At 47.8% G+C, this 26,757-nt stretch overlaps 11 protein-coding genes across 11 annotated transcripts; 7 read left to right on the top strand and 4 right to left on the bottom strand.

The window, feature by feature from the left end:
* Positions 1 to 52: 52 nt before the first annotated feature.
* Positions 53 to 814, top strand: LHYA1_G003722 (Transcription elongation factor 1-like protein; the record flags this gene model as incomplete). Its single annotated transcript, XM_031148691.1, has 4 exons — positions 53 to 214; positions 273 to 314; positions 374 to 512; positions 573 to 814. Coding segments are annotated over 4 exons (585 nt in total), but the record flags the coding sequence as incomplete, so codon positions are not given.
* A 247-nt stretch (positions 815 to 1,061) lies between these two features.
* FUR1 (Uracil phosphoribosyltransferase) lies at positions 1,062 to 2,025 on the bottom strand (the record flags this gene model as incomplete). Its single annotated transcript, XM_031148690.1, has 5 exons — positions 1,062 to 1,113; positions 1,166 to 1,182; positions 1,232 to 1,386; positions 1,447 to 1,805; positions 1,868 to 2,025. 5 exons carry the CDS (start codon positions 2,023 to 2,025, stop codon positions 1,062 to 1,064), a joined length of 741 nt encoding a protein of 246 aa, XP_031004174.1.
* A 950-nt stretch (positions 2,026 to 2,975) lies between these two features.
* wpl1 (Wings apart-like protein) lies at positions 2,976 to 5,760 on the top strand (the record flags this gene model as incomplete). The annotated part of the gene is made up of 2 exons (XM_031148689.1): positions 2,976 to 5,417; positions 5,473 to 5,760. 2 exons carry the CDS (start codon positions 2,976 to 2,978, stop codon positions 5,758 to 5,760), a joined length of 2,730 nt encoding a protein of 909 aa, XP_031004173.1.
* A 781-nt stretch (positions 5,761 to 6,541) lies between these two features.
* rhb1 (GTP-binding protein rhb1) lies at positions 6,542 to 7,379 on the top strand (the record flags this gene model as incomplete). Its single annotated transcript, XM_031148688.1, has 4 exons — positions 6,542 to 6,596; positions 6,705 to 6,844; positions 6,950 to 7,078; positions 7,140 to 7,379. 4 exons carry the CDS (start codon positions 6,542 to 6,544, stop codon positions 7,377 to 7,379), a joined length of 564 nt encoding a protein of 187 aa, XP_031004190.1.
* A 530-nt stretch (positions 7,380 to 7,909) lies between these two features.
* LHYA1_G003718 (Serine--tRNA ligase, cytoplasmic) lies at positions 7,910 to 11,789 on the top strand (the record flags this gene model as incomplete). Its single annotated transcript, XM_031148687.1, has 10 exons — positions 7,910 to 8,332; positions 8,399 to 8,908; positions 8,962 to 9,330; positions 9,381 to 9,560; positions 10,139 to 10,588; positions 10,643 to 10,898; positions 10,951 to 11,162; positions 11,220 to 11,349; positions 11,463 to 11,667; positions 11,723 to 11,789. 10 exons carry the CDS (start codon positions 7,910 to 7,912, stop codon positions 11,787 to 11,789), a joined length of 2,802 nt encoding a protein of 933 aa, XP_031004191.1.
* Positions 11,790 to 12,217: 428 nt separating this feature from the next.
* Positions 12,218 to 14,079, bottom strand: stk-1 (Serine/threonine-protein kinase; the record flags this gene model as incomplete). Its single annotated transcript, XM_031148686.1, has 3 exons — positions 12,218 to 13,043; positions 13,095 to 13,286; positions 13,340 to 14,079. The coding sequence occupies 3 exons, from the start codon at positions 14,077 to 14,079 to the stop codon at positions 12,218 to 12,220; spliced, it is 1,758 nt and encodes a 585-aa protein (XP_031004194.1).
* Positions 14,080 to 14,636: 557 nt separating this feature from the next.
* Positions 14,637 to 14,900, top strand: LHYA1_G003716 (NADH dehydrogenase [ubiquinone] beta subcomplex subunit; the record flags this gene model as incomplete). The annotated part of the gene is made up of 3 exons (XM_031148685.1): positions 14,637 to 14,726; positions 14,779 to 14,803; positions 14,860 to 14,900. 3 exons carry the CDS (start codon positions 14,637 to 14,639, stop codon positions 14,898 to 14,900), a joined length of 156 nt encoding a protein of 51 aa, XP_031004195.1.
* A 797-nt stretch (positions 14,901 to 15,697) lies between these two features.
* On the bottom strand, positions 15,698 to 16,930 carry CNMT ((S)-coclaurine N-methyltransferase; the record flags this gene model as incomplete). The annotated part of the gene is made up of 5 exons (XM_031148684.1): positions 15,698 to 15,895; positions 15,944 to 16,198; positions 16,252 to 16,456; positions 16,513 to 16,873; positions 16,921 to 16,930. 5 exons carry the CDS (start codon positions 16,928 to 16,930, stop codon positions 15,698 to 15,700), a joined length of 1,029 nt encoding a protein of 342 aa, XP_031004192.1.
* A 350-nt stretch (positions 16,931 to 17,280) lies between these two features.
* On the bottom strand, positions 17,281 to 22,120 carry LHYA1_G003714 (putative cation-transporting ATPase; the record flags this gene model as incomplete). Its single annotated transcript, XM_031148683.1, has 16 exons — positions 17,281 to 17,570; positions 17,625 to 17,773; positions 17,823 to 17,973; positions 18,020 to 18,065; positions 18,114 to 18,237; positions 18,289 to 18,521; positions 18,573 to 18,707; positions 18,755 to 18,837; positions 18,886 to 19,218; positions 19,286 to 19,442; positions 19,494 to 20,422; positions 20,469 to 20,600; positions 20,647 to 20,713; positions 20,772 to 20,906; positions 20,955 to 21,305; positions 21,407 to 22,120. 16 exons carry the CDS (start codon positions 22,118 to 22,120, stop codon positions 17,281 to 17,283), a joined length of 4,029 nt encoding a protein of 1,342 aa, XP_031004193.1.
* Positions 22,121 to 22,673: 553 nt separating this feature from the next.
* Positions 22,674 to 24,117, top strand: SPCC364.06 (putative nucleosome assembly protein; the record flags this gene model as incomplete). Its single annotated transcript, XM_031148682.1, has 5 exons — positions 22,674 to 22,714; positions 22,780 to 22,859; positions 22,931 to 23,641; positions 23,694 to 24,013; positions 24,067 to 24,117. 5 exons carry the CDS (start codon positions 22,674 to 22,676, stop codon positions 24,115 to 24,117), a joined length of 1,203 nt encoding a protein of 400 aa, XP_031004198.1.
* A 565-nt stretch (positions 24,118 to 24,682) lies between these two features.
* On the top strand, positions 24,683 to 26,441 carry SER33 (D-3-phosphoglycerate dehydrogenase; the record flags this gene model as incomplete). The annotated part of the gene is made up of 7 exons (XM_031148681.1): positions 24,683 to 24,999; positions 25,085 to 25,392; positions 25,443 to 25,922; positions 25,970 to 26,079; positions 26,127 to 26,169; positions 26,220 to 26,360; positions 26,413 to 26,441. 7 exons carry the CDS (start codon positions 24,683 to 24,685, stop codon positions 26,439 to 26,441), a joined length of 1,428 nt encoding a protein of 475 aa, XP_031004199.1.
* Between the last annotated feature and the right edge of the window lie 316 nt (positions 26,442 to 26,757).

Raw genomic sequence — 26,757 nt, 5'->3', positions numbered from 1 at the left:
GCATGTACCTTAATGTACGCCGAAGTATTGTAATTGTAATCGCTTTGTACAGTACAGTAGTGGAGTGGAGTTGAAGCTTATCGGACCCCTCCGTCACGTCTCAAGAGGCGTTTACGTACTCCGCATTCCAAACTTGCGCGTGCAAAGCTTTGAGCTTCTCCAGACCAGAGCATCCGAATTATTACAACACAGCCATTTTCACAGACTCACCATGGTAAGAACGACCCTTGGTACGCCAGCAGCACTGAAGCTAAACTGCATAACTTACCTAGGGCAAACGAAAGAAGGCTGCAAAGAAACCCACGGGCAAAAAGGTACATCCAAGCATTCCCTCCTTATTGCGCCGGTGCGACGCGACTGACAATCTACACAGAACGAACCTCTAGCAAAGTCATTCCCTTGTCTCTTCTGCAACCACGAGAATTCTGTCTCGGTGGAGATCGACAAGAAAGGTGGCGTGGGCAACCTATCCTGCAAAGTATGCAGCCAACAGTTCCAATGCGCCATCAACTGTGAGTAACGCACCTTCTGCACATCTTTGCCGTCACAACCTGTAGCTAATAAAAAGTCAGATCTCTCGGCAGCTGTTGATGTTTACTCGGAATGGGTTGATGCTTGCGACACGGTAGCGAAAGACGATGGCGAGGAAGGTGGTGGCAGTTTTGCCCCAGCGCGCGCTCCTGTTGCTAGCAGACCGAGTGTTGGAAATACTAGAGACGACGACGACGACGATGACCACGACGATATTATAGATGATGAGGACGGGCTGGGTGGCTATGGTGGGCATGGTGTCGTGGCGGACGATGAATATTGAGAAAGGCGGGATAGAAATGGAGTTTTGGGTCAAGGGGCGTTGGAAGGAGCATACAAAATGAACCGGTTTCACTAGAGAGATATTGCACGAATCTATGCGCTGTTACTTCATTTATTCCTATGTAGAATTGCCGTAACTTTAGATGCCGGGGACTTCAACAAAGGAGACTTGGAAGAAAATGCAATGTAACCACCCGCCCCAACCTTGCAAATGCTAAGTGTACTGCGCTCCATACTGGCTGGTCTATCTACATAGTGTAGAACCTATCCCCAAAGTCACCCAGGCCTGGAACAATATAGCTAGACGAACAGGTTAGCAATCAATCAATTTGTGCCGCCACTCAAGACTTACTTCTTTTCGTCGAGTCCCTAGGAGATGATTAGCTTTATCTTGGATCAAAATGGCAAGTTTACTTACTTGGTCTATAAATGCTGTGACAACTCTTAGTTCGGGGAACTTCTTAGCAAAATTCTCAATGCCTTGTGGACTGGCAATGAGGTTCAAAAACAGAATCCGGTTCTCGGGTACACCACGAGACTTCAACACATCAACAGCCATGATGGCCGAGCCTCCTGTGAGCATCTTTAGCTGGTCGTGATACTTTCATTCTTCTTCTTTACACCATGACTCACCTGTAGCAAACATTGGATCCAAAAGCAAGCACCATCGATCGGCAATGTCTTCAGGAAGCTTGTCGTAGAAGAGCTTTGGCATACACGTTTCTTCATCGCGCTGGATCAAGATCTTTCCAATTCTCACAGAACGGCAGCAGTCACGCAGTCCCTGTTCCATAGCCTCTCCAGCTCTCATGATGGATACGCCACAAATTTTACCCTGGAACATGACACCAGCATAGTTACGGCCAACAGGAGTTGTGATGGCATGCTCCACGACTGGAAGGTGGTTGAGACCCTCCTCAACAAGCAGTCTAATGATGCGGTTGGAGTAGAATATGAAATCCGCCCGGTCGGTATTCTTGTCTCTGATCATGCTACAGAAACAGGAGAATCAGCAAAGCGAAACTACAACCAATGTTTTCTTCTTGTGACCCACGTTAGAAGAGCAATGAGCTGCGGGGTCTGTGACAACGTGTGCACATTCTCGAATGGGACCTCTGTCGAAACTGTTGCTGTAGGTTTCTGCTTCTCAGGACGATAGTCTGGGCCCACGCTTTGCTTGGGAATTGGGGAAGGCTTTGCTGATGAGGCCATTTTGATGGATCCCGGTGCAGTGTTCTTGCCTTCTGCGGATGGACCTGCGAATATAAAACTCGGCGATTCTTGAGATGCAAAAAGGAAGAATCGAGCGTTATACGGATACAAATCAGGCGGGGTTGAGTGGTGTCAATGCAGTGACAAGTACCTACCTATGTAGGTAAGTATTTCAGCCTTGCTTGCACTTGGCTCAATGCATTCAATGAGCCGAATTATCTGTAGGTGCCCTAGTAAATATATACCTGGTTCTATATAAAGAGGATGCACTGACGTTAGAGATTCAATGTTCAAGATCCAATGTTGTCTCGTGAGCAGAATGTGGTTCCTCGACCTTGATAGTACAGTAAGTAGTACGTACCCTGGTGAGATAAGATGCAGCCCAGCCCAGCCCAAATGAAGTGGTGGGGGTGGGGTGCTCGGATGGTAGCAAGTAGGTAGGTACTATATGACTAATGCAAAGTGGTTATGGTAGACCAATTATAGCGCTCCAAACTCAAGGCTGTGACTTTCCTACCAGTTGCAACTGCGTTATACCTATTGATCTGAAAACATTCGTTCATTCATTTATTCATTTGCCTACCTATACATGCCCGCTTCCAGTTTCCTTTCGGCTTGATCTATCAAGATTCAAGGCCTCTGTTGAGCAGGCAATCTTCATTGGCTCCTCCGCGCTTCATGCCTTGTCTGGCCGGGCTCCGGGGTTCTTTGCATTGTTGATCGTCGCTTCCGTTTATTTACAATTGCCTGGTCGTTCACCTCCATTCACGCATATTCACAGGCTCACGCTTCACCTTCACCTTCATCTTTCTCCGTCTACTTGTTTCTCCCTGTTGGCGGCATTATGAGCTGCTAAAGCCCCAGCCTATTTATTGTGCCGGGAACTCGAGGGAGCATCACTTCCAGACCCTCGTTCTTGCAAAGAGAGTATTTGCCTTCTCGCACTCATCATGGCTACCTTACAGGGCATCAAGTTCCCGCCGAAGAAGAAGATCGCGACATATGGTAAAACTGTGCGAAGGCGAATACCCGATCGTGGCTTCGACTCACAGGCCAACAACTCCCAAATCCCAGAGGTACTTGCCGAGCACGAATTACGAGAATCACCATCTTCGCCTCCCCCCAATATTGCAAAGCTGAAGAGCGGTCATCAGAGATCGATCTCACGACCAGCTTCACCCCCATCACCCGTGGCGGCAGATATATTCGATGTGCCTGTAAGTGACGACGATGTCGCACCGCGCAGAACGCCCAAGCCGGCGAAGTCTGATAGTCAGAAAACGACCTTAAACCGACCTACGACGAAGAAGAGTCCCAGAGAAGCATTGGAATTGGGGAACAATGAGAGCCGGAAGAGGTTGAAGCTTTCCCCAGCACCAAAACCAATTCCCAAACCTCATCCTGCAAAGATTTATGCGCCCAAGTCCGCTCCAATATCTACCACTACATATACGAAGCAAAGACCTCAAGCAAAGGGCCAGACAAGCACAATGGTCGCACGTCCAAAGCCCAAACCAGATCAAGGCGAGCAAGGACGGCCTTGTACACCCCAGAAAATCAACCCCCTGCGAAATGATGTCCTGCTACCTAGCACCCCATCGCCGCAGTTGAGTGATGTAGACATGATGGATGTCGACCCTGAGGCGAAATACATATCTCCCAGAGGCTTGAAGATGTGGCAAGGTCTGCTGGATTCGGGCGATGCCACGGAGGAGAACCCTATAGAATTGCAGGGTGAAACGATTCGCGCAGTGGGAATACCCGCAGCGAGGTCTATGGCGCATAGCTATGGAGCATCTAGGCCATCGGGTGTGGTGAAGCATCCGATGAACAACCGTCCAAAAATGCCCCGGCGCAGGTTGATTGATTCACTTGTGCAACAAGTCACACATGAGAGCTCAGAAGAGGATAGTTCAGAAGACAGTGGAGCTGAATCAATGCGCGGTATAATCTTATCCATGGACCCTTCTGCTGTGGACACAGATATCACAGGAAGCCAAGCCCTTGTACCAGAGCCAGCCCCTGCGGTCGCATCAGGAAGTCAAGGCCCCCAGAATGCAGGACCCACAGGACCTAAGTTCACCTATAGTAGACAACGATCTATGTTAGCTGAGGAGGATCTCATGGCACAATTGGCCTTGGACATGCCCATTCAGCCTGCGTCCGTATCTCAAGGCAGAAGACCTCGAAGAGGCTCGATACCGTCTCTTCAACCACTGGCCAACTTCCACGAAGAGGAAGAGGATGAAGAAGGCAAAGGTGCTGCAATCCGGAGCGTTCATGAGTTACGACAGGCTGGCGCAAATAGCCGGTTCTTGGATGAGATAGAGGATCTTCTTGATCGCATTGGAAATCCCAATATGTCGCAAACATCCATGAGGAGATCTGGTCTTCTGGATATGGCAAGTAAAATGAAGGACAAAACTTTTGCGCGCCAATTTCGCGCCAACGGTGTCGAACAAAAGTTGTTCCTACATCTGGGCCAGGAAAACGATATTATCTCGGGTTACCTCATGGTATCGCTGCTGATTAGTGTGATCGTCGAGGGTAGCGTACCTCATATAGTACCTCAATTACGCAGGCAAGGGATTGCACGATTGCTGATTCGTCTGCTCGACTGTCAAGCTAGCATCTATTCTGTGGCAAAAGAGCGCAAAAGTAACATGAGCAAAATCGGCCAGAAGATGGTACTAGAGTACCATGACTATCTACGAGACCTGCCTATGTGGGAGGATTTGCAATCACAAACTGCATCACCGCGTACAGTAGCTCTGAAATGCCTCGAGCTCATGGTTAGGCAAACAAGAGAAGCAGGGAACGACGGTGATATATTTTCGAAGGAATTAACAACCAAATTATTCAGCATTGTGAAATCTACGACAGACGCAAGCTGGGATCTTCCAAAGGAGCAACAGGCAATCGATTTCTATCTGGCATTGTCGGCTTTGGAATCTCACTCCATCGCAGCTAGGACGGTCCATGACGAGAACATTTGGATCACGAATTACCTGCCGATAATTGCGGATACTCTTGAAGTTGCATTGACTAGGCCAATCGAACAGTTTGGGGTCCTGCAGATTTTAATCTTACGTCTTACTCTGAATGTTACCAATAATAACCCGCTTGCTTCAGACGTCTTTGCAAGAGGGGCATTGATGTCTGCTATGGGTCAAGCTATCGTTGCCAAGTTCAAAATTATCTCCCGATTCCTGACCGAAGAGGATTTCTCGGTCGCTGTTGATCATCTTGTTCTTATCCTGGGAGTAATGATCAACTTTGCTGAGTGGAGCTCAGCGGCCCGAGAGAGTCTTCAAAGTCTTGAAGGCGAGAGCAGGGACCCGCTGGACAGCATGGTACAGACCCTCACGGACAACCAGGAGAGGATCTCGGAGGTAAGAATCCCAATCATGTACAGTTTGACTAATTCAATGCTAAAAACTTGTTTAGGCAGATTCCGTTGAAGAGACGCAGAAGAACGTTGCCTTTGGCTACCTTTCTGTCCTGCTGGGATATTTCTGTCTTTTGCCAGAAATTTCGAACCGGGTTCAAAATCGCCAACCCAAGAAGACTTTGCGGCCCTTGTTATCTTCGATTGAGGAGTTTATTGGCCACCACAAGACTGTGGATGAAATCATTGCAGCAGGTGAAGATGGGCACAATCCGCAGTCTGGGTTGACGGAGCGGTTAGAGAGCCTTGTAGATAGGCTGGGTCCTACAAAAGGCGCATGGAAGTGAGATGCTGATAAAGGACTTGGAACAGCTGGTGGGACCTTGAGGATCGGTCATAAGTGGAAGGCTTAAATTATCGGACTGTGGCATCGGCGTTCTGTCAGCTTCATTGAAAATTGCCTAGGAAGACTCGGAGCCTATTTTGTGACATATACCCCTCTGCTTGTTTAGGAGTTTGTTTATAACAACAACGGCTGGCTTATTTAGATATGGAAATGAACGAAAACATCTATGAACAGAGCCCGCAGTCTCTTGTTTGGGGGTTTGATTTGGTTGATATTGATCTGCTATGGCAAAACGACATTTATAGCACGACAATCATAGCCCTCGCTGAGCTGGATATAGACTATACTGATGCATTACTGGATATGTTTGTATTAATGACGATGATGAGAGCGCTTTTCTGAGTCCCAGGAAGGCCGTAAAACCCTATAAGAGTTGGGGGTTTTCCTTTCTTATAGGAAATCCGACATGCTTGTATTCTCACATTCCATTGTCGCCATTCTGAGGAGTGAAGAAGTGTTCATTATTGCTTCTGTATTCACCCCTCCAAGTGGGATGGTGCAGCATCATTCATTCTTAGCGCCCCGGCCCTCCAGCCTCGTGGGAAGCGGGACCTTGAATTTTGATGCCCAACTATCCAACCCAACTCCCAATCACCCAACGTGGGGCTGCCCCGTCACACGCTTTTCCCTCCCCTCCAAACCCTATTGTTTTTTCTTTGGCCACCGACAGGACAGGACAGTGACGGAGAAAGAAACTTACTTTACTTCCCTCCAGAATCGCAATGCCTGGACCATCCAAACAGCGCAAGATCGCTATCGTCGGCAGCCGATCCGTAGGTAAGTTCGCGTCGCAATCAGAAGCACAAGAGTGCCTTTGGTACTTGTACAGTACCGCGTAGGTACTGTTGACGTATAAGTACCCAAAGCTCACACATGGATTCGCAGGCAAATCGTCCCTCACCGTCCAATTCGTGGACGGTCACTTTGTGGAAAGCTACTACCCCACGATCGAAAACACCTTCAGCAAGGTCATCAAGTATAAGGGGCAAGAGTTCTCCACTGAGATCATTGATACCGCGGGGCAGGTAAGAATGCTTTTATATGTCATTATATCATATTATTTTCCCACCATCTCATGTGAATAGGATAGCATCGATAAAGATAACCTGCTGACGGAGCGCGTGTAATAGGATGAATACAGCATCCTGAATTCCAAGCACTTCATTGGAATCCATGGCTACGTATTGGTGTACTCTGTGCAATCAGAGCAGTCTTTCGAGATGATCCAGGTTATTCGGGATAAGATCCTGGGACACCTGGTAAGCAGCCAAATCATGCCTGGTCCCATGAAAGATACTTGACTAACAACAACCTCCACAGGGCTCGGAATGGGTTCCGATGGTTATTGTCGGTAACAAGAGTGATCTGCGGCCAGAGCAAAGGCAGGTTACTCCAGAGGCAGGCAAGAAGCAGGCTGAGGAGTTCAGCTGTGCCTGGACTGAGGCGAGCGCGCGGTATAACGAGAATGTTACTAAGGCTTTCGAATTGATGATTGGCCAAATCGAGAAATCACAGAATCCAAATGAGCCAACGGGAGGGAACAAGTGTCAGGTTATGTGAAGGAAGGAGCGAGGAAAGGAGGGAGGAGGAGGGGAGGGAGGGAAGGAGCACATTCTAGAAGTTAGTTGAGTTGAAGACTTGGAGCAAGTTGGGTTGGATTGTATGGGTGCTCTGGGTGGTATCTCTGCGGCGTTGGGAGAGAGGAGTGTTCAATTGCGGCGTTCTTGATTTTGATCTAGAGAGTACACTACAGGAAAGTACAGCACAGCACAGCACATTCTACCTTATAGGTAGGTAAAGACTCAATGGTCTATTTAGATACATCTGAAGTGTAACATAACATGTAATAATACCATAATGCTCCGTATTATTTGGAGCCAGTACTCGTACGAGTAATAAGTGCCCGAAAAGGAAGGCGGGACAACCCCGCTATTTAGATGCACTCCCGGTCCCGCTATTTATGTTTATCACACACCTACCCCCACCACAAAATTCGGAGAGGAGAGGCTGAAGTATTTCAAGAGTCATTCCGGTCTCACACTTCGTCTGCGATATTGTTTCTCCCACATAACACCGGCATCCGCAACACCATGCTTGACGTTTTCGACTTCATTGTTGAGAAGGGTGGGAACCCTGAGAAGATCAAGGAGTCACAGAGACGCCGCTATGCCCCAGAAGAAGCGGTGGACGAAGTGATCGCGCTTTATGAGGATCATCGCAAGAGTAAATATGCCCTTGGAAGCTCTACGTTGTCTCAATCTGCTAATTTCATCTGCACAGCACAATATTCCGTCGCCCAGACCAATACCAAGATCAACGAAATCCAAAAGCAAATTGGCGCGAAGAAGAAGGCAAAGGAGGATGCAGACGACTTGCTGAAGCAGAAGTCTGAGCTTGGAGAGGAGAAGAAGAACCTCATTGAACTGGCGGCTGCGAAAGATGTGACTTTGAAGAAGAAGATTGGCACGATTGGCAATATTGTCCACGACTCTGTAGTAGTGAACGACAACGAGGTATGCAGCAGCGCTCTCTCCCTCCCTCTACCAATCTTCGTTCCATAAGGTTTAACATTTCTTCAGGATTTCAATCCTGAGCTGCGAACATGGCAACCAGAAGGTGTCAAGGTCGAAAAGAAAGACGTACTTTCACATCACGAGGTTCTCACGAGACTGGATGGCTATGATCCAGAGCGAGGAGTAAAGGTTGTAGGACACCGTGGATATTTCCTGCGGAAATGGGGTGTTTTTCTGAACCAGGCGTTGATCAACTATGGGCTGGAGTTCCTCGATTCAAAAGGATATACCCCGCTGCAGACCCCACAATTCATGCTGAAGGATTACATGGCGAAGACGGCACAGCTCGAGGATTTCGACGAGGAGTTGTACAAGGTCGTGGATGGCGATGCTCAGAATGACAAATACCTCATCGCTACTTCTGAACAACCCATTTCTGCATTCCATGCGGACGAATGGCTGGTTGCGAAAGATCTGCCGATCAAGTATGCGGGATTTAGCTCTTGCTACAGGAGAGAAGCTGGCTCGCACGGTCGAGATGCATGGGGAATTTTCCGTGTTCATCAGTTCGAGAAGGTAAGCAATATTATATGGCCCCATTTTACAGCACTGACATACTTTACCAACAGGTGGAGCAATTCGTTCTGACCGACCCCGAAAAGTCCTGGGAAACCTTCGATGAAATGATTACCATCTCTGAAGAATTCTACAAATCTCTAGGAGTTCCATACCGTGTTGTAGGTATCGTCTCAGGGGGGCTTAACAATGCTGCAGCGAAGAAGTACGATTTGGAGGCTTGGTTCCCATTCCAAGGAGAGTACAAAGAGCTTGTCTCTTGCTCTAACTGCACAGATTACCAGTCAAGGAACCTTGAGATCCGATTTGGGGCCAAGTTGCAAACTGAGATCCGAAAGAAATATGTACACGCTCTCAACTCAACCTTGTGTGCAACTGAAAGAGCTCTTTGCTGTCTGCTGGAGAATTTCCAAACAGAGGATGTAAGAAAACAATCTGGATACTACCATTGCAAATACTGACTTGGATATAGGGTTTCAACGTACCCGAACCACTCCGAAAATACATGCCAGGTGCCCCGGAGTTCATTCCTTTCACAAAGGAGCTTCCAAAGGATTCCACTTCGCTGAAAGCCAAGGGCAAGGTTGAGAATGCACCAAAGCCAAAGGTGGCGCCTGTAGGTGGGGCTGTAGACAAGTTGAAGGACTTGAAGGTCTGAAAGGCAATAGCTAGCTAGATGATAAAAGCAAAGTCATGATACCATTACCCTAATTATCTTGTTTTCATATACGATAGTAATTGATGGGTATAAGATAATAGGATGTCCCTTTTTTATATCCATCAAGTATAATAAGTTTAAGGGTTATAATTGGCGGTCCTTTTGTGGGGAAGGTCGCAAAACACAGTACTCGTAGCGAGCCACATTAACATCAGGAAGGCAACACAACTCTTGCACAGGTATGTGAATAATCAAATGCAGTCACCAACAACATTCTTTCACATAACAGACCACTACGCACTTCTTATTTGCCCCCAACATCGAAGCATTTAGAATGGAATACAATTCGAGTCACCCCTAATGGTCCGAGTCACGTTCTTTCTCGCCATCCGGGCAAGCTGCACTATCTTCCCCTTGCCTCCTCCTTGACTTCAAGTCGAGGCCATGGAGGAACCAAATATATCGTGCCCTTTCTGCGGCTTTCTCACCGATAGTGAATATCAGATCATGGCAAGTCGCAGCCCCTCTTCCCCTCGCTATTTGTGATTCATCATTTGCTAAATGTCCCACAGCTGCATATGGAGACCCTTCACGCCGAAGGCGAATCTCCCTTCGTCGTCAGAGATGATGCCAGTATAGCAGCGGTACTTGCCTCGGAATATGACGAGAACTCTGACGAGCCCGAGTACTCATCTTGTCCGGTAGAGGGCTGTGGTGAGCAGCTTCTTTTCGCAGAATTTGACAGCCATCTCGAACTTCACGCTGCGGAACAAGATTCTGGTGATGGATGTGACCATGTATCCAAAAAGCTCAAGCTTGAGCCGGAGATGGAGGCTACGTTTGACACCAAGCTGTCACACGCCCTTCGAAACATCGGCGACGACGACGATGTCTCCGAAAGCCCCTCTGCTGAACGACAAGCAACGGCTAAAGCTGCATGGAAGGGCCTCTTGAAGATGCCGGAAACGTCCTCCAAGAAAGCTGTAGCAGTTGCGTCTAAAAGCGTCAAGCGGAGATTAGGAGTAAGTTATCCTAAGATCTTCCTCTACTGTCACGCCGGTTTAACGATCTATTAGAAGTCACAACTTGGCCCCCATGCAAATGAGAAGCAGATGCCTGCATGGCTCGTCAAGCTCCTCGAAACCGACGGCGCTATGACCACTGTAAACAGACTTGGCACCGATGGGAAGTCAAGGAAAACTGAGGTCTGCATGAACCATGCTGCAAATATCATTCCAGTTCTGGAGCAGCTTCTCCACCAAGACAAAACTACGCAATACGCTTATTTGTGCGATCCAGCTGTCAGACATGTATCTAAGCTGAAGAAGGAGGGTAGGCTGATCATTTCTCTGGTTTATTCCAGCGTACTAATATCTATGTATAGGTGGCTTTTGTGGGTATCGCAATATTCAGATGATGAGTTCATATATCGTCGGAGCTGGATCACAAGGCCACGAGTACTTGGGTGACAAAATACCAACAATCTTTGAAATCCAAGATTTTATCGAGAATGCCTGGGATATTGGCATCAATGCCCAAGGTCGCGAAGAGACGGGCGGTATTAAAGGCACGCGGAAATACATTGGAACGCCGGATGTAAGTGGTATTCTTCTGCGCCAAAGCGGTGAATTAGTGCTCATAAGTTTGGTCTAGGCACAAGCAATGTTTCTCAGTCTTGGAATAGCATGTGACGCCCAAGGCATAAAACCCGGGAAAGACAGGAGGGCCAATCCAGCACACAACCTTCTATTCAAAGCCGTAGAAGCATATTTCTCCAACGGCTGTGCGGATTTCGATCCGAAAGTCCGCTGCACTTCTCTCCCACCTCTATATTTCCAACAGCCAGGCAAGTAGCCCCCAAAACCTGGAACCCTTCCCTGGCTGACCGACTCCGAGGTCACTCAATGACCATCGTCGGGTTTGAGAAACGCACCGACGGCTCGAAGGACGTGATAGTTTTCGATCCCATGTTCCACGACGCGCCAAACGTCACCAAGTACATCGGACAGAAGTTTACGCACAAAGCACCTGCGGATCTCCTGAAGGCTTACCGGCGGGCGACACATTATCTCAAGAAATATCATGAGTTTGAGATACTCATGTATGTTGAGAACACCCTTCTGACTAACCATTTGATACTGACGACACCTTGATAGGTTAACACCACCTAAGCCTACGACGCGGCGTGGAGGTGGAGTAAATAATGCTCAAGACACAGTATGAGAGTCAGAAGAATGGAGTTATTTATGGAGCGGCAACTTACTGTGAGACCCGTCTTTACTGCAGAGTGAAGAGGGGAGTTAGATGTAGCGATCAAGGATTTGGGGTGGACACAGAAAGTGGCACTCGATATGGCAGCTTATAATGTCCCACATTTTCTTTTATCCACGACGAGCCAGCATTTTGGAGTGTTGGGGAGACTCATGGCTGTATGATATTGGCTTATAACCTGGTGCTATATCTGTGCTAATCTGTAATGCATCTTTCCATCACAATCTTCCTATGCCTATATCCATGTCTGCAGTAAATACGCAGTCAAACAAGCTAGCCTTCCAGCCATAAGCACCACCTGAACGCCCTTGTAGACCATACAGATTAATCATCCCAGCGAGGCGGCTGAAAAGAAAGCCATTAACTAGTATTTTCAATTATCACCTACGATAAATATCCCGCTCTCGATCACGATCCCGGTCCCGGTCCCTCTCTCTCTCCAAGGGTTCTCGCTCCCTGACCCTATCCCGCTCTCGTATCGGACTCCGGCTACGGCTGTGAGTTATGGCACTTCTACTTCTTTCATCATAGTCTAGTCCTCGATCACGCTCCCGCTCTCCTCTATCATGGTGCCGACGGTCGTCACGGTCATCCCGTCTTCGTCGATCGTCTCTTCGGGCACTGTCTGGGCCATAACTAGGTATATACGTGTCCACGTTCGGTGCACCCACTCTATTTCTTTGCGGTGGGCGCTCAATTTCTCGTGAGCGAGATCTATACCCATCTGGACGATCTAATCTTCCATCATGATAATCCACAGGCGGTGGTCTGGGTGGTAATCCTGATGGACGGCCATCATCCCTTCTCCATGCAGGTCTGCGCTCTTCTTGAGGAGGAGGTGGTGGGACACCATTTCGATACCCGCTTTGAGGATAGCGACTTCCGTTGTGTTGACGATAACCACCGTAGCCCCCGTTAGGAGGTCCAAAACCGGGATTGCCATTTCCATTAGGCTCTCCCCAGCCACCTGTTGGACCCATGCCAACGGTACCACCTTTTGGCGCTGGAGGAGGTGCAGCCTTTTGGCCTCTGAACTTGCGACGATCAAGCTCGTGCGAGTCTTCAAACGTTGGTAGGTCCCCGGCTCTTGCTGGTAAAGGCGCGGTGTGGAAGTATGGATGCTTTAATGCATCAATAGCATTAACGCGCTTCCGCCAGTCGAGCTTCAGCAAATCGCTAAGTAGAGAGATGGCCCCAGAACCGTAACTATGCGTGATTAGTTGAGGTTTTGGGTTTTGGTTGATGTATTCAACTTACCTGCTGAATCGCGGCCAGAGGGTCGAGGGTTTTGTAGGAAAGCTCAAGCCTTCAGCACCAGGTAATGATTTCCATCCTGGCATGGTCTCCTCTGTGGGCGTACCAACCAAGTCGAAGATGATCTTGAGCTGATTTGGATCACTGTCACCAGAAAGTATTGGTTTTCCAACGAGCATTTCACCAAAGACGCACCTAGTCGATAAATTAGTGGGTGCATGAAAACAAGTAAGATCGAGATCACAAACCCAACGCCCCATAGATCAATTGCTGTTGTATACTTTCTTAGGTGTAATAATAGCTCGGGAGGTCGATACCATCGAGTCACCACCAGGGTTGTATAATCTCTGTGAGCTTCTCCTCCACCGTGACCGGCTACTGGAACAGGCTCGTCATAATGTCGTGCCAATCCGAAATCTGCAATCTGTAGAATTCCCTTGTTGTTGATCAAAAGATTCGCCGCTTTCATATCTCTGTGCAAGATCTTATTATCGTGAAGGTACCGCAATCCTTCTAGGAGTTGCAGCATGTAGCATTTGATTTGAGGTTCCGTGAACTTGACGCTGGGATTCTCAAGCAGGCCAGAGAGATCATGGTCCATATATGGAGTGACCATATACATGATAGCACGTTTCCTCTTATCGGTGCTGCTCTTGGAATGATGTTCGACGGCCATCTCCTCTAGCTTCAGAACGTTTGGATGTGACAGCAGCTTCAAGAGCTTAATCTCTCGTAGGGCAGTAATAGGAAATCCGTCCTTCTCGTTGTGCATCAGGATCTTCTTCAGTGCGACTATTGTGCCCGTCTTCTTTGACTTCGCCCGATGAACCTCTCCAAACGTACCTTCGCCCAACTTCCCCAGGATATCATAGTCGGTGATCCTCGAGCAGCCACGGAAGTTGTTTGGGAGGCGCGCATGCTGGGCTGCGAAAGCGCGAGGGGATACTCCATTGCTCTGCGGGCTGGCGTGCTGTATGGGAGTGGCCATGTCGAGAAGCGCAAATTCGAATCGAGTATCGCGACGCTGCGCCAAAAAATATATGTCGAGGCGCAATAATGCGACAAAGGCCCGAAGGTTGACTTGACGTTGATGGTGAAGTGACTTTCGAAAGGGCGGATTAGAGGAATCAGCGTTGCAGCAGCTGCTTTGGAATGGAAGCCCTGAGCATTGTTTCCTAGACACAATATAGCTCAGTTTTAAAGAGACAATTGCTAGGGAGCCTTGGAAGAGGTTGTAAGCTGTGAATACTCTACTCTCTCGTCTCGACAGCTTCACGAGAACAACGAACAGTAGGGTAGAGGTAGTACAGCAGAGTTGGAGTAGGAGGTAGGAGTAGCCTCAATGTAGTTTAGCTTGCCGGAGGGCGGCGTTTAAATGATCCGTACAATACAATCTGATCTGATCAACCTCAACCTCAATCTGCCCGCAGCTCACTTAAAAGTACCATCACCAAGCTTGTGGAAGAGCATCAAACTTGGTTTTATTCCTGTGAGAAGAATATCAGCACCCGCTCTCTACATCTTACTAATAACAAGGGAAGCACAATGGCAGGCAGACACCCAGTCCAGATTCCTCCAGTCCGACCACTGTACCGGTTCGCCGCCACTGGACTTGGCGCCAGCATGTGGTTTTTCGTGAGTATATATATTCTCAAAGGGCTGTAATCCAGTACTGACGTATCTACAGTTGATGTACCGGGCGAAGCAAGATGGTATGGACAACGCCCCGCCCCGCCGAGATCTCCGCCGAAAGCTAACATACCCCTAGGCGCCGCGTTACTCGGATTGAAACACCCCTGGGATCATTGAAGCAGAGAAGATGGAATAAGCAAATGGGGGTTGGGCGGGTAACGAAATGGGAGTGCTGAAGTACTTGGCGTTTGGGGGATGAAGAGAGCCGCAAATGGATGCCGATTGTACAAAACCACGATATTCAACAAAACACCCCTAGATCAACGTTTCCTGCTACTTCCTGTTCAATTGATTTCCACGCTCTTTCACTGCCTATTACTAAGGCACTGGCCATCCCAGACATGGGCAAGTAATCATTCTTACTTGTTTGTCCTTCGATATCTTGCTGCCTTTAGCTCCCTAATCTGCATCTTTTCGCTTTTGGGTCTTTCTGGACACAATTGGCATTAGTTATGCCTCTCAAATATTCATTTCTCAATTACAGACCTCATGCAAGATTCAGGTGATTGTCATACCACTACGAAGGGCAGTAAGAAGATAATTTTCTGCTAAGCCGCGCATATTATCTCTCATAGTATTTTACGGCCGTCTCTACAAAAAAGAAGATCCCTCGCCGTGGGCAGGAGAAGCAGCACCAGCTGATGTGGGACATTAAAACTCAATAAAGATAAGCGCTGCTTTTTGTGTTTAACAAAATCAAGGGTTATACTTGGCGGTCCTCTTCTAGGGAAGGCCAAAACAATATAGGAGTCAATTATCTAAGATTGTATGGGGACAATATTGGAATCAATAAATGAGGATACATCCGCTACTTGACTTTTTTATCCCTCGCTCAAGTTCTCGGGCCAACAAATTTCGGCATGACAGATTACAATGGCATCAAAAGCCCTGTCTCTACTGCCTCGGCGACAACTTCACGGCGAGGCAGGCTTCTCAAACAGATAATGAGTGATACCCCATGTGTCGCCTCCTTCATACGCAAACAATTCAGCACATGCCATGTAGAATATTTGCCATCTATAGAACCACGTCGCTGCGTTCTCTTTTCCGTAGGTCTCTTCAAGATGTGGCCATATTTCTTTCTTGTTAGCATTCATTTTGGCCAGCCAGTCCTGAACAAGTCAGCAAAAGACAAAAATATATTAGGATCCAATACAAACCTCGCAGGTCTTTGCATAATGCTTCCCAGAAACCCACCATTGTTTTTCTAGCTTCAGGTCCTTTTGGAAGAAATGTAGCAAGTCGGCAGAGGGCATCGTGCCGCCCGAGAAGAAGTGGGTAGTCATCCAGCCTTCTTCATAATCATAAGGTGTTGTTTTGTGGGCAAATATATGCACAAAGAGCTTCCCAGAGGATTTGAGAGCTCTTCCAACTTTAGCCATGAGGAGCTCATAGTTCTTCATGTGCTCGAAGAGCTAGAGGATGTTAGTAAGTTACCACGTTCTCGTAAAATTATAATACGACTAACCTCAATGGAAACTACGCGATCAAAGCTCTCCTTCTCAAATTCATAGTCTACCACGTTTCCAGTGATGATCGTCAGGTTCTCGAGGCCCTTCTCCTTGGCCTTCTCATCTATGTAAAGTTTTTGTGTTCTCGAGTTCGAGAAAGCTGTGATATTGGAATGGGGAAGTATTTCGGCAAAATACAAAGCGCCTGAACCCCACCCGCATCTTAATTGCAGTTGTAAGTATGTTTCAAAGAACGTCAGGGAGGTTTTCAAACTCACCCTAGATCCAGAATACTCATTCCGTCCTTCAATCCTGCCTTTTCCACATAAGTCTCTAGCATGGCAATCTCCGCCTGCGCCAAAGTCTCCCCGCCTTTTGGATACAAGCAGCAGGAATACTTCATCCTCGGCCCCAGACAAGCAGCCAGGACGCCCGTCCCAACTTCATAATGCTGGTCATTTGCAGCAGCGGTTTCAATCGCAATAGGCCGGCTGCGGAGGAGCTCTACATATTTCATTTTCTTCTCATAGGCAACTTCCAGTGAGGTGCTCTTGATGGCTTCTATTCGGTCTTGAAGCTGACGCCGGATTCCAATGCGGAGAATGGGACTGGGGAGGTAGCCTCCATCGAGGATCCAATCTGCATTATTAGTAGGACTCGAGCCATGTCATGTGAGGAATGCGTACCGTAATTCATAGTCACGGACGGTTACAGTTCTTTCGAATGGATTATTATTATTGAGAAGCTACAATCGGGATTGCAGAAAAGCAATGAATTTACGGGTTGATGTAGGTACCTAATAAGGTAAAAGGTACCTAGGTAGTCCGATGTATCATCTTTTTAGGAAGCTTTCGTTAGCCGTAGCGACTCGTGGTACCTTACTTCCTTGCCTGGTCCTTACGTCATGATATAGAATTCCCTTATTGACTTTTGGTCTCACGTTACCTGGCATATTATAGATTATGTGCCCCTTTTTCAAACATCTATTTGCGTATATACATTTATGTTTACATTTACATTTGTATTTACATGTACTATATACTATATCACTGTAAGCTGCGCATCGCCTCGAGGATGACTTTGTACTCTTTGCGCTTCTTCGGCTGCCTGCTAAAGCGTGTCTTAAGAGCGCCCAAGTATTTGGCGAGCCGTGGTAAAAGGTAATGCTCCGACGTCCATGCCACTGCAATGTAGCCAAAGCCGAGGGCGAGGATGAAGGTCTTAAAATCCCAACTCAAGTCCGTCAACTGCATGAAGTTCGACAACCACTCCGAAGGATCGAAGAGCATGTACGAGGAAAAGAGTAGCGTCACTACGATGGTAACGACGAATGGCACTGTGGCGTGTTTTAGCAGGGACGACTCGGAAATGCAGTCTTCAAGCGACTCACGATTATGTGCCATTGATCGGCGAAACGGTGGTCCAACACTCAAGACTATACCCGATAGGATGTACTCGTAGCAGGAAACTAAGAATAATGTGGTGTTCTCGGAATTCTCGACATTGGATTTTTCTCGGTCCAGGTGAGGTGGGATAAACCTATGAACATCAGCGCCCAAGGATCAGTGATATAGCGTACACTACTTACCAAGGTTGTCTCTGGACGGCCTGGAAACTCACAGCCTGGATCAAGATGCAAATAGCGATCTGCCCCAGTAGGGGAGTCAACACTTTTCTTGACACCAGGTTTGCGGTTGGTCGTTTGCGACACAGAACAGGAAAGGGACCAGTCCACCCCACTAGCATGCGTTAGATTTAAATCCCAAGTCGGAATACCAGTCTTACTGAAAATAGCTATCGGAAGGATCAAGAGTAGATCAATAAAGAGAAACTGTGATTCGTGAGTAGATGGAGGTATACAAAAGAGTGGGATATGTACCTGAAAGTCACCCAGGTTTGATGCGGATGCATACAGGAAGCTGACAGATGTAAACTGAATGGCCGAGTAAAGACTCATGTATTTGAAGCAGCTGAAGCTTGTGACCAGTGCGGCTCGTCCTTCCCTGGAAGATGTTTTAGCGGTAGCCAATTGGTCCGTACCAAAAGAAACCTACCGGATGACCTCTGGAACACAAGTAATATCAAACACTCGACTCGTAAAGGGTGCCGCAACGGAGGCTTCTGCTTCTGAGAGTGAAATCCCAACATCTGCAGCCTTCAAGGCCCCACAGTCGTTAGCTCCATCACCGCAAAACCCGCAGCAGTAATCGATGCTTTGAAGCTTTTCGACCAACTCATGTTTCTCGTCAGGCGACATGCGAGCGAACACCTGCCCACAAACCAGCATCTATCGGAGATTTAGTGACTACTCATGCCGAGTTATACCGGGATTACTCACCCGCTGCAACACTTCTGGAGGGGCGTAATCGACAATCCAGCGAAATACATCGCCACTGACAGCCAACGAATAATTCCTCAGATTGGAAATATCGTAGGGTAGAGATGCGTCACCATCTGCAGGCGGCGGGAGTGGCTGAAATAATTAGCAGAGGAATATCGAAAAAAGATGGGAGGATTTACCGTAAGGGTCCGCTCATCGAGCGTGAAAATGTTGTTGTCTATACTCTCCCATGAAAGTCTAGCTTGTGGGTCCTGGAAATTTCCTAGGAAAGATTAGCCTTATCACGATACACTGTTGTGTGAGACCCTACCTTCGGAAAAGTGTGGCACGAAACAATGTGCGCTTTTGTCAATGAGGTTGCACTCTCTTGCCACACTGATGGCGGTCAGGATGTTATCTCCTGTGCACATTACTTTCCTAATGCCAGCTTCACTAAGTTCATCCAAGACTCCAGCAGTGCTCGGCTTCAGTTTATTTTCAAATACAATGAAGCCGAGGAAATCCAAGCCAGATTCAGCTTCTTCTCGCTTCATCTTCTGGACTTTCACCCAGTTCAGCCTTTTGATGTGCTTGGTGGCACAGGCGATGACTCGAAATCCTCGATGAGTATAGTACGCGAGAAGTTCTTCATAATCACCAGGAACTAGAAAACATAAGCTATGATTCCAGTTCGTTCGCTCAAGTCTACGACAGGAAGGGACAAGACTTACAGCTTTCCGCATTGCATATATCTTTCATACACTCAGGTGCCCCCTTGACGTATATATCACAGCCCGGAGAGCCGAAGTTCCGAACAATAACGCTGGCCCTGCGAAGCTGAGACACGAATTCAAAGGATTTCAGGACTCCAAGCTCAATTGGAGATCTCTACATAGAACGTCAAAGTCTGTAAGTGGGACGACAAGTCGACAAACTTACATTCGCATGTTGTTGGGCATCGTTGTCGTCTAGATCGTATTCCATCCCAGCCGGAGGTCTTGCAATGGATGGCGATAAGCCTCCTTGTTCCTCATCCTCATCGACAGCTCTCTGCTCGCCTTCTTCGAATGACCATCCTGTGAAATTGAACATTTTCAGATCTAAAGGATCACCAACAAGTTCGCCATCAACAACTCTGAGAGAATGGCAGGTTGCCATGGTATATAGAGCGGCCTTATGTGCGTCATATTCGACAGTAGGATCGCGCTCATAGGCTGCACCAGGAAGCAACGATAGCGCATCTGACAGGATATCGCTGAATCTATTAGAGGGCCGCTGCGCCACTCGTACACCAAGTACATCCAACCCATCTTCAGTAAGTGTCCCAGTCTTGTCGAAACAAACGATATCGAGTTTACCGCCAACATTGACTCGCTGGGGGCTGATGCAAAATATCTGTTTCTTTCGTAGGCGGGAAAGAGCAAAGTTGGTACCAATGGTTAGAGTAGCCGGAAGTGCTGGTGGAACTACAATTGTTATCAGGTCCAGAGCTCGAACTATAATCAAATGCCATGCAAGCTCCAGCCTCACGAAGTTGACGAAAGAAGCTAAGAAGCCAAGCATTGCAATTCCTCCCATGACTGATATATACCGGAAGGAATCCCTGTAAAATTTGAAGCCAGATGGTTTAGGGAAAAGCATTGATCGAACTAGCGCGCCTTTTGTTGTGTTGAAGCCGGTTCTCACAGTCATAGCGAGGGCAACAGCCTCGTCATCTTTGTCGTCTTGAGGGCGTCTTGCACGGACTATCTTGGTCCCACAGAATAAGAAATGTCTTGACAGTTCGGGTGCCATTGAAGAGGCGGCCAGATCGAGAAGCCGTAAAGAATCATCGTTGGCTGGCACTTTCGAAACAGGTACAGACTCGCCTAGACCAGTCAGAACTTAACCCCACTATTCATGAGAAGTTATTACCTGTAAGCATGCTTTCATTCACTATGCAATCGCCAGCCAGGAGTATACTGTCACAAGGAAATTGGGTCAAAGAAGGATCTGTGACTTCATAGACGTCTCCTGGGACAAGTTCGCTGGAAGGAACGTAACGCCCTGTGTGGTCAGAATCGGAATTGTGTGTCGGCATCTTAAAACTCACAGAATGAATTGCGCAGAACACGAATGTCACATTCAAACCTCGATATCTCACGGAGTCTTTTCATTGTCTAAGATACCGTCTAATTAGCTCTTGAAACTCGTGGGCTACGGAAGGGGGGTACGAACAGCGCGTGTCTCTATGAGAGTGGTGATAATGCTCACAGCTGATATGAGAAATATACAGGCTGCATAGTAATAGTATTGATCGAGAGACCAGAGGATCAGACTGGCAATCTGGAATACGTAAAAAGGATGGAATGCCTACACATGTGAGCAAAGAGAAAGACCATCGGGACTTAAGTCACCCACCTCGTCAAGAAGGAGCTGGGGAATCGTCTTTTGTTTGATATCAATTAAGTTTTTGCCAAAGACAAGCTCTCGATTTGCTTTCTCGTCTCCATCTATACCAGCGCGAATGGATTTCACATCTGTCCAAGCTGGGTCTTTCCAGCTATTGGTAAGGACGAATTTATCTTTCAAGGGGTGGTATGAAAAGCGCAGATATCGATAGTCAAGAATTCGAAGGTCCTCAAGGACTGGATCATCATCCTCGTCATATGAAAGAGCATACTTCTTTTCAGACAATCCGAAGACAGTTGACAATGAACGGCCATATTCTTTCGATTCTACCTCTTGAACGACAAATTCCCCCCATTGATTCTATCTGAATCAGTACTGTCCTAAGAAATAGTAGGTAGGAGAGGAAAGAATAAGACTGGAATGCTCTGCATATCAAGGCAATTGCTGGTCTGGTTACTAACCTCAATTACTATCCAATTGCAAGAACCCAAAGAGCAGGGTGTGCCAATAATGCGCACTTGCCACCGAGGTAGCCAACGAAAGAGCAGATACCCAAGACCAAGCGTAAGTACACAAATCGTTGTGTACACAGCAAACCCCAGCGTCGATGTTCGAAACCCAGCAACCACGATAGTCAAGTCTTCCGTGACAATATATATCTTCTGGCTTGTACGATGGCCGCGCTCGAGATTACTTCCATCTGTCCTTGCACTGTCACTTCGCAGGAGGCGATCATGCACAGAGGCTCTCGAATGCCCGGAGGATGTCCTCCTCATCTCTACATTGCCAGTTTCGAGGTCGACAGATCCATCCTCTTCGAAATCCAACTCTGACTCGTCATCCAATATTGCACTGTCTTCTTCGGCAGACTGGGAGAGTTCCTGTTCCTCATCCTCCTGGTAATATGTGAAGCTTGTAGTCGAGTCTGCTCTCCCTCGACGATGCGCGAAGGATGAGACGCTGGTCGGGACACTCTCGCCCATGGGGCCCGAGAACATCTCATCCTGTGCCATCTCGACCTCGTCAAGAAAACTGTACGTGGAAATATTGGAATCCCGCCTATACATAGGGCGATGAGACCCATCCTGGCTGGGGCGAGCGTTTGCTCGTGAAGTGCTCCGACGACGCGCCGTATGTATGGGGATTCCATTGGTACTGGTATCGGTATTGTCCATGATAAAAATTCTCCAAAGCGACACGCCTGTCAAGGGTTCATGTCTAAGAGGTGAGGAAGAGGCGTAAGTACTGTAATGGTCATGGTGGTATTCTTGTCATAGGATAAACATAGGTACTGTCATACAAGAGAAATGCATGTATACATGTGCTGCACTTGAGGATACCAATCTGGATTTGATGGATCACCACCACCCACCAATGCTTCAAGTCCGGCTCCGGCTTAAAGCTTTTCCAAGCGATGGAACCCGCCGCTACCAGTCCAGTCCAGTGTCCACCGCTACCTACCTTATCATATACCTACCACGTGATCGCGCTACGCTAAGTGGACGATTACAGTCTAAAGCTGCAATTCTCAACGAATCCACGTCGAAATCCCTTTTGTCAACTCCCTTCCCTTTACCCAGATCGCATCTTGTTTGACGCAAACGAAAGAACTCAGCCAAGCCAACGAACCAGCGAGATAACAACAGACACCGAGGCCTCTTTTCTTGAAGGCATCTATCTACGCAAACCTATACACCACAAGGTTATTCCTTGTCTAAAATATTCGCCATGTCGGAAATACCCAAGAAGCAAAACCTCCAAACCGCCCCGTATGTCAACCACCCACCCCATCCACACACACACAGAGGCAATCCAAACTGACTATGGAGAACAGCACTCCTCAAAACACCCCGGCCAACAATGCCCCTATCTCTTCCCATGCTCAACAGCCCGGTGTTGCCACCATCAAAGAAGGTATGCTTTTCACATTTGCCCCTCACCGAGATTTCTTGACTTCTTCTCAATCATCTCTAATCCACCCACAGAGGAGTTTGACCGTGCTGCTGCCGCCTCCATATTTGCACAAAACCCAAAGCTCGTTCAGATGATTCAGGGCAAGCTCGGCTCGCTTGTTGGTCGCTCGTCAGGATACGTTGAGTCCCTTCCCGCACCTGTCCGCCGTCGCGTCGCTGGCCTCAAGGGCGTCCAAAAAGAACACTCGAAACTCGAGGCGGAATTCCAGGAAGAAGTTTTGGAGTTGGAGAAGAAATACTTTGCGAAATTCACCCCGCTGTACCAAAAGCGAGCCCAGATAGTCAACGGTTCAACTGAGCCTACGGATGAGGAGATCAAGGCTGGCGAGGAGGAGGATGATGATGAGCCAAGTGAGGCTGAACCGAGTGTAAAACCAGAGGAGACTGCGGAGAATGTCAAGGGTATCCCCGAGTTCTGGTTGTCCGCCATGAAGAACCAGGTTTCTCTTGCCGAGATGATTACAGACAGAGATGAGGCTGTCCTCAAGGACTTGGTCGACGTCCAAATGGAGTATCTCGACAAACCTGGCTTCCGTTTGATCTTCCAGTTCGCCGACAATGAATTTTTCACCAACAAGACCATCACCAAGACTTACTTCTATCAAAATGAGAGCGGGTATGGAGGAGACTTCATTTACGATCACGCCGAAGGTGACAAGATTGACTGGAAGGCTGGGAAGGATCTGACTGTGCGTGTCGAGAGCAAGAAGCAACGCAATAAGAGTAAGTACAAGCGTTCCTTTCGTATCTAGGACCGCCATTGACGACGCTATAGACACAAAGCAAACCCGCGTAGTTAAGAAGACTGTACCAACAGAGTCATTCTTCAACTTTTTCTCGCCACCTAAGGCACCAACGGATGATGACGATGACGATGCTGCCACCGATATCGAGGAGCGTCTTGAGCTCGACTACCAGTTGGGTGAAGACATCAAGGAGAAGCTCATCCCACGTGCTATCGACTGGTTCACAGGTGAAGCTCTTCAATTTGAGGAACTGGACGAAGATATGGAAGAGGGAGATTTCGAGGATGAAGATGATGAGGAAGATGATGAGAGCGAGGATCATGATGATGAGGATGAGTCTGAGGAGGATGTAAGAATTCGCAAACCCCCCTTCTTTCTCTATGACAAGACTGACAAAATTAGGATGATGCCGCAAAGCCCAAGCAGGAGGCCGCCGAATGCAAGCAGAGCTAATTGATCGTTGAGCACTTTTGATTTATTGATTATTGTCCTACAGTGGACTCCATAGCATAGGCTATCAGAAAACGCCAGCTTGTATAGCTGTGGATTTAGGCGGGTTGTGGCAATTGCATTGGAGCTTCAACAACGCATGACAGGCTGCTTTTCTCGTCACTCCTAGACTAATCCGCTTCCCGGAGCCAGCTCTCCTTTACGTGTTGTACTGCATCAACTTCATACAAGCAAATATCGCAAAAGGCGTTCTCCGTAGATGTTAAACAAAAAGTTGACCGAAGATTACGACGCCTCGCTTCAACGTGATTGTGCAGTACCCTCCTTATAAACATGTTGTGACTGTAGGACAGGAAGTCCCAAAGCTTGTAGAAGGTCAAGTTCAGTTAGAATTTCGGGGGGTTGAAAAGCTGTCGAGTCAGCTGAACAAGTGTAGGTGCAAGGCTGAGCGCAAGGCTGGCTGATTAACGCCATCATACAAAACTTTTCCTGGTGGATCTTTGACTCACTCGCAACATATCCCCCAACCATCCCATCATAGCAAATCCACGCAACAATCTGAGCACAAATGGCCGCTCCAACTCCTGCCAAAGACATTGCGCCTTCTCCCAGTAGACTAGATAGCACAGTCGCCCACAGCATCGCGGTTTCGACTTCCCCATCGGCCACATTCTACAGCCCCCCGGCCAGTTTTGGCACCCCGAACCTCACCCGGGCCATGACTGCGGCAACGAAACAATTGAAGCCCTTTGCTACACAAGACATCAAGATCCTGCTGTTGGAAAACGTGAACCAGAGTGGCAAGGACATCTTGGCCGCGCAAGGTTACCAGGTCGAAGCTGTAAAGTCGTCGTTGCCAGAAGATCAATTGATTGAAAAGATTCGGTGGGGCAACTCCAACCCCGCAACCCCTCTTCAACCCCTCTCCGCCTGCAGGCTGCCTGGCTAACTAATTCTTCCACTACTGCAGCGATGTTCACGTTATTGGTATTAGATCAAAGACCAAGCTTAATGAGAAGGTCCTTCGTGCGGCCAAAAATCTCATTGTTGTTGGTTGTTTCTGTATTGGGACTAACCAAGTCGACCTCGAGTATGCCGCGAGGCATGGTATTGCTGTCTTCAACAGCCCCTTTGCCAATTCTAGAAGTGTTGCAGAGCTGGTCATTGGTGAAATCATTGTCCTGGCTCGTCAATTGGGGGATCGCTCTAATGAGTTGCACAAGGGCACATGGAACAAAGTCAGCTCCAAGTGCTGGGAGATCCGTGGAAAGACTCTTGGTCTGTCGATGCCTCGTACACCTTGCGGCGTTTGTTAACATTGTGGCCAGGTATAATCGGTTATGGCCACATCGGATCACAGCTGTCTGTCCTTGCGGAGGCAATGGGCCTGTCAGTAATCTACTACGACGTTGTGAATTTGATGGCACTGGGGACTGCGAGACAAGTTGCAACCCTCAACGAGCTCCTCAACAACGCCGACTTCGTAACATGCCATGTTCCTGAATTAGCTGAAACAAAAAACATGATTGGAGCCCCCCAATTCGAACAGATGAAAGCGGGAAGCTACTTAATCAATGCTAGCCGTGGCACTATAGTCGACATACCTGCCCTTATTAATGCTTCCCGCAATGGCAAAATTGCTGGCGCAGCTCTAGACGTATACCCCAATGAACCCGGTGGAAATGGTGACTATTTTACCAACAGCCTGAATGACTGGGCAGAGGATCTCCGCAGTCTGAAGAATATCATTCTTACGCCACATATCGGAGGCAGCACAGAGGAGGCCCAGAGAGCCATTGGTGCTGAAGGTTGGTTGCTCTTTCGAATTGCTAAATTCTGGCTAATCGTAGAGTAGTCGGGGAGGCCTTGGTCAGATACGTTAACCTCGGTGTGACTCTTGGAGCGGTAAATCTCCCAGAAGTCAATCTGCGTTCATTGACGCTGGACGAGCCCAATCATGTCCGGGTATGTTCTTCTGACTCCGACCTGCGTCATGTGGCTGATGGGCATAGGTCATTTACATCCATCACAATGTTCCTGGTGTGCTGAGAAGGGGTATGTTTATTCCTCCCGCCCTCTATCACCACAATGCTAACTTGAAGCAGTCAACGAGATCCTCGGCGACCACAATGTTGACAAACAAATTACTGATAATAAAGGAGATGTTGCCTACCTCATGGCTGATATTAGCAATGTTCAGTCCAGCGAGATCAAAGACATCTCCGATAGCCTAGAATCCTTGAGCTGTAAGTAGCAAATTCTGTAGCTATATGTTGAAGCAGACTAACTTCAATATAGCTCGCATTTTAACAAGAGTGCTTTACTGAATCAAGTTTTGAGAGTTTTGGGGTGGTTTTGGCGGGGATTTCCAGGAAGGAAATCATATGGATCGGTTCAACAAAAAAGCAATTCGGCGAATATGATCAATAATAATATGCCTTCAACATGAAAAATAGAGACTTTATGGGAAATATAAATGAGCAACGCAAATCTCGACAGATGACCTATTTTACTTAAATGGTGCCTCACCTCACCTGAAACCCTTTCTCGGTTGCTCCCGTCACGGCCAATTTCGGTGAAGCTTGACCCCAAAGTAAATGAAGAAATATTCCGGACTCCAGATTCAGTCACATGTAAGTTGCC

The sequence above is a fragment of the Lachnellula hyalina genome (genome assembly GCF_007821495.1).
Source record: "Lachnellula hyalina strain CBS 185.66 chromosome Unknown contig00096, whole genome shotgun sequence".
Taxonomy (NCBI): domain Eukaryota; kingdom Fungi; phylum Ascomycota; class Leotiomycetes; order Helotiales; family Lachnaceae; genus Lachnellula; species Lachnellula hyalina.
This window is presented reverse-complemented; position numbering and strand designations above follow the sequence as displayed.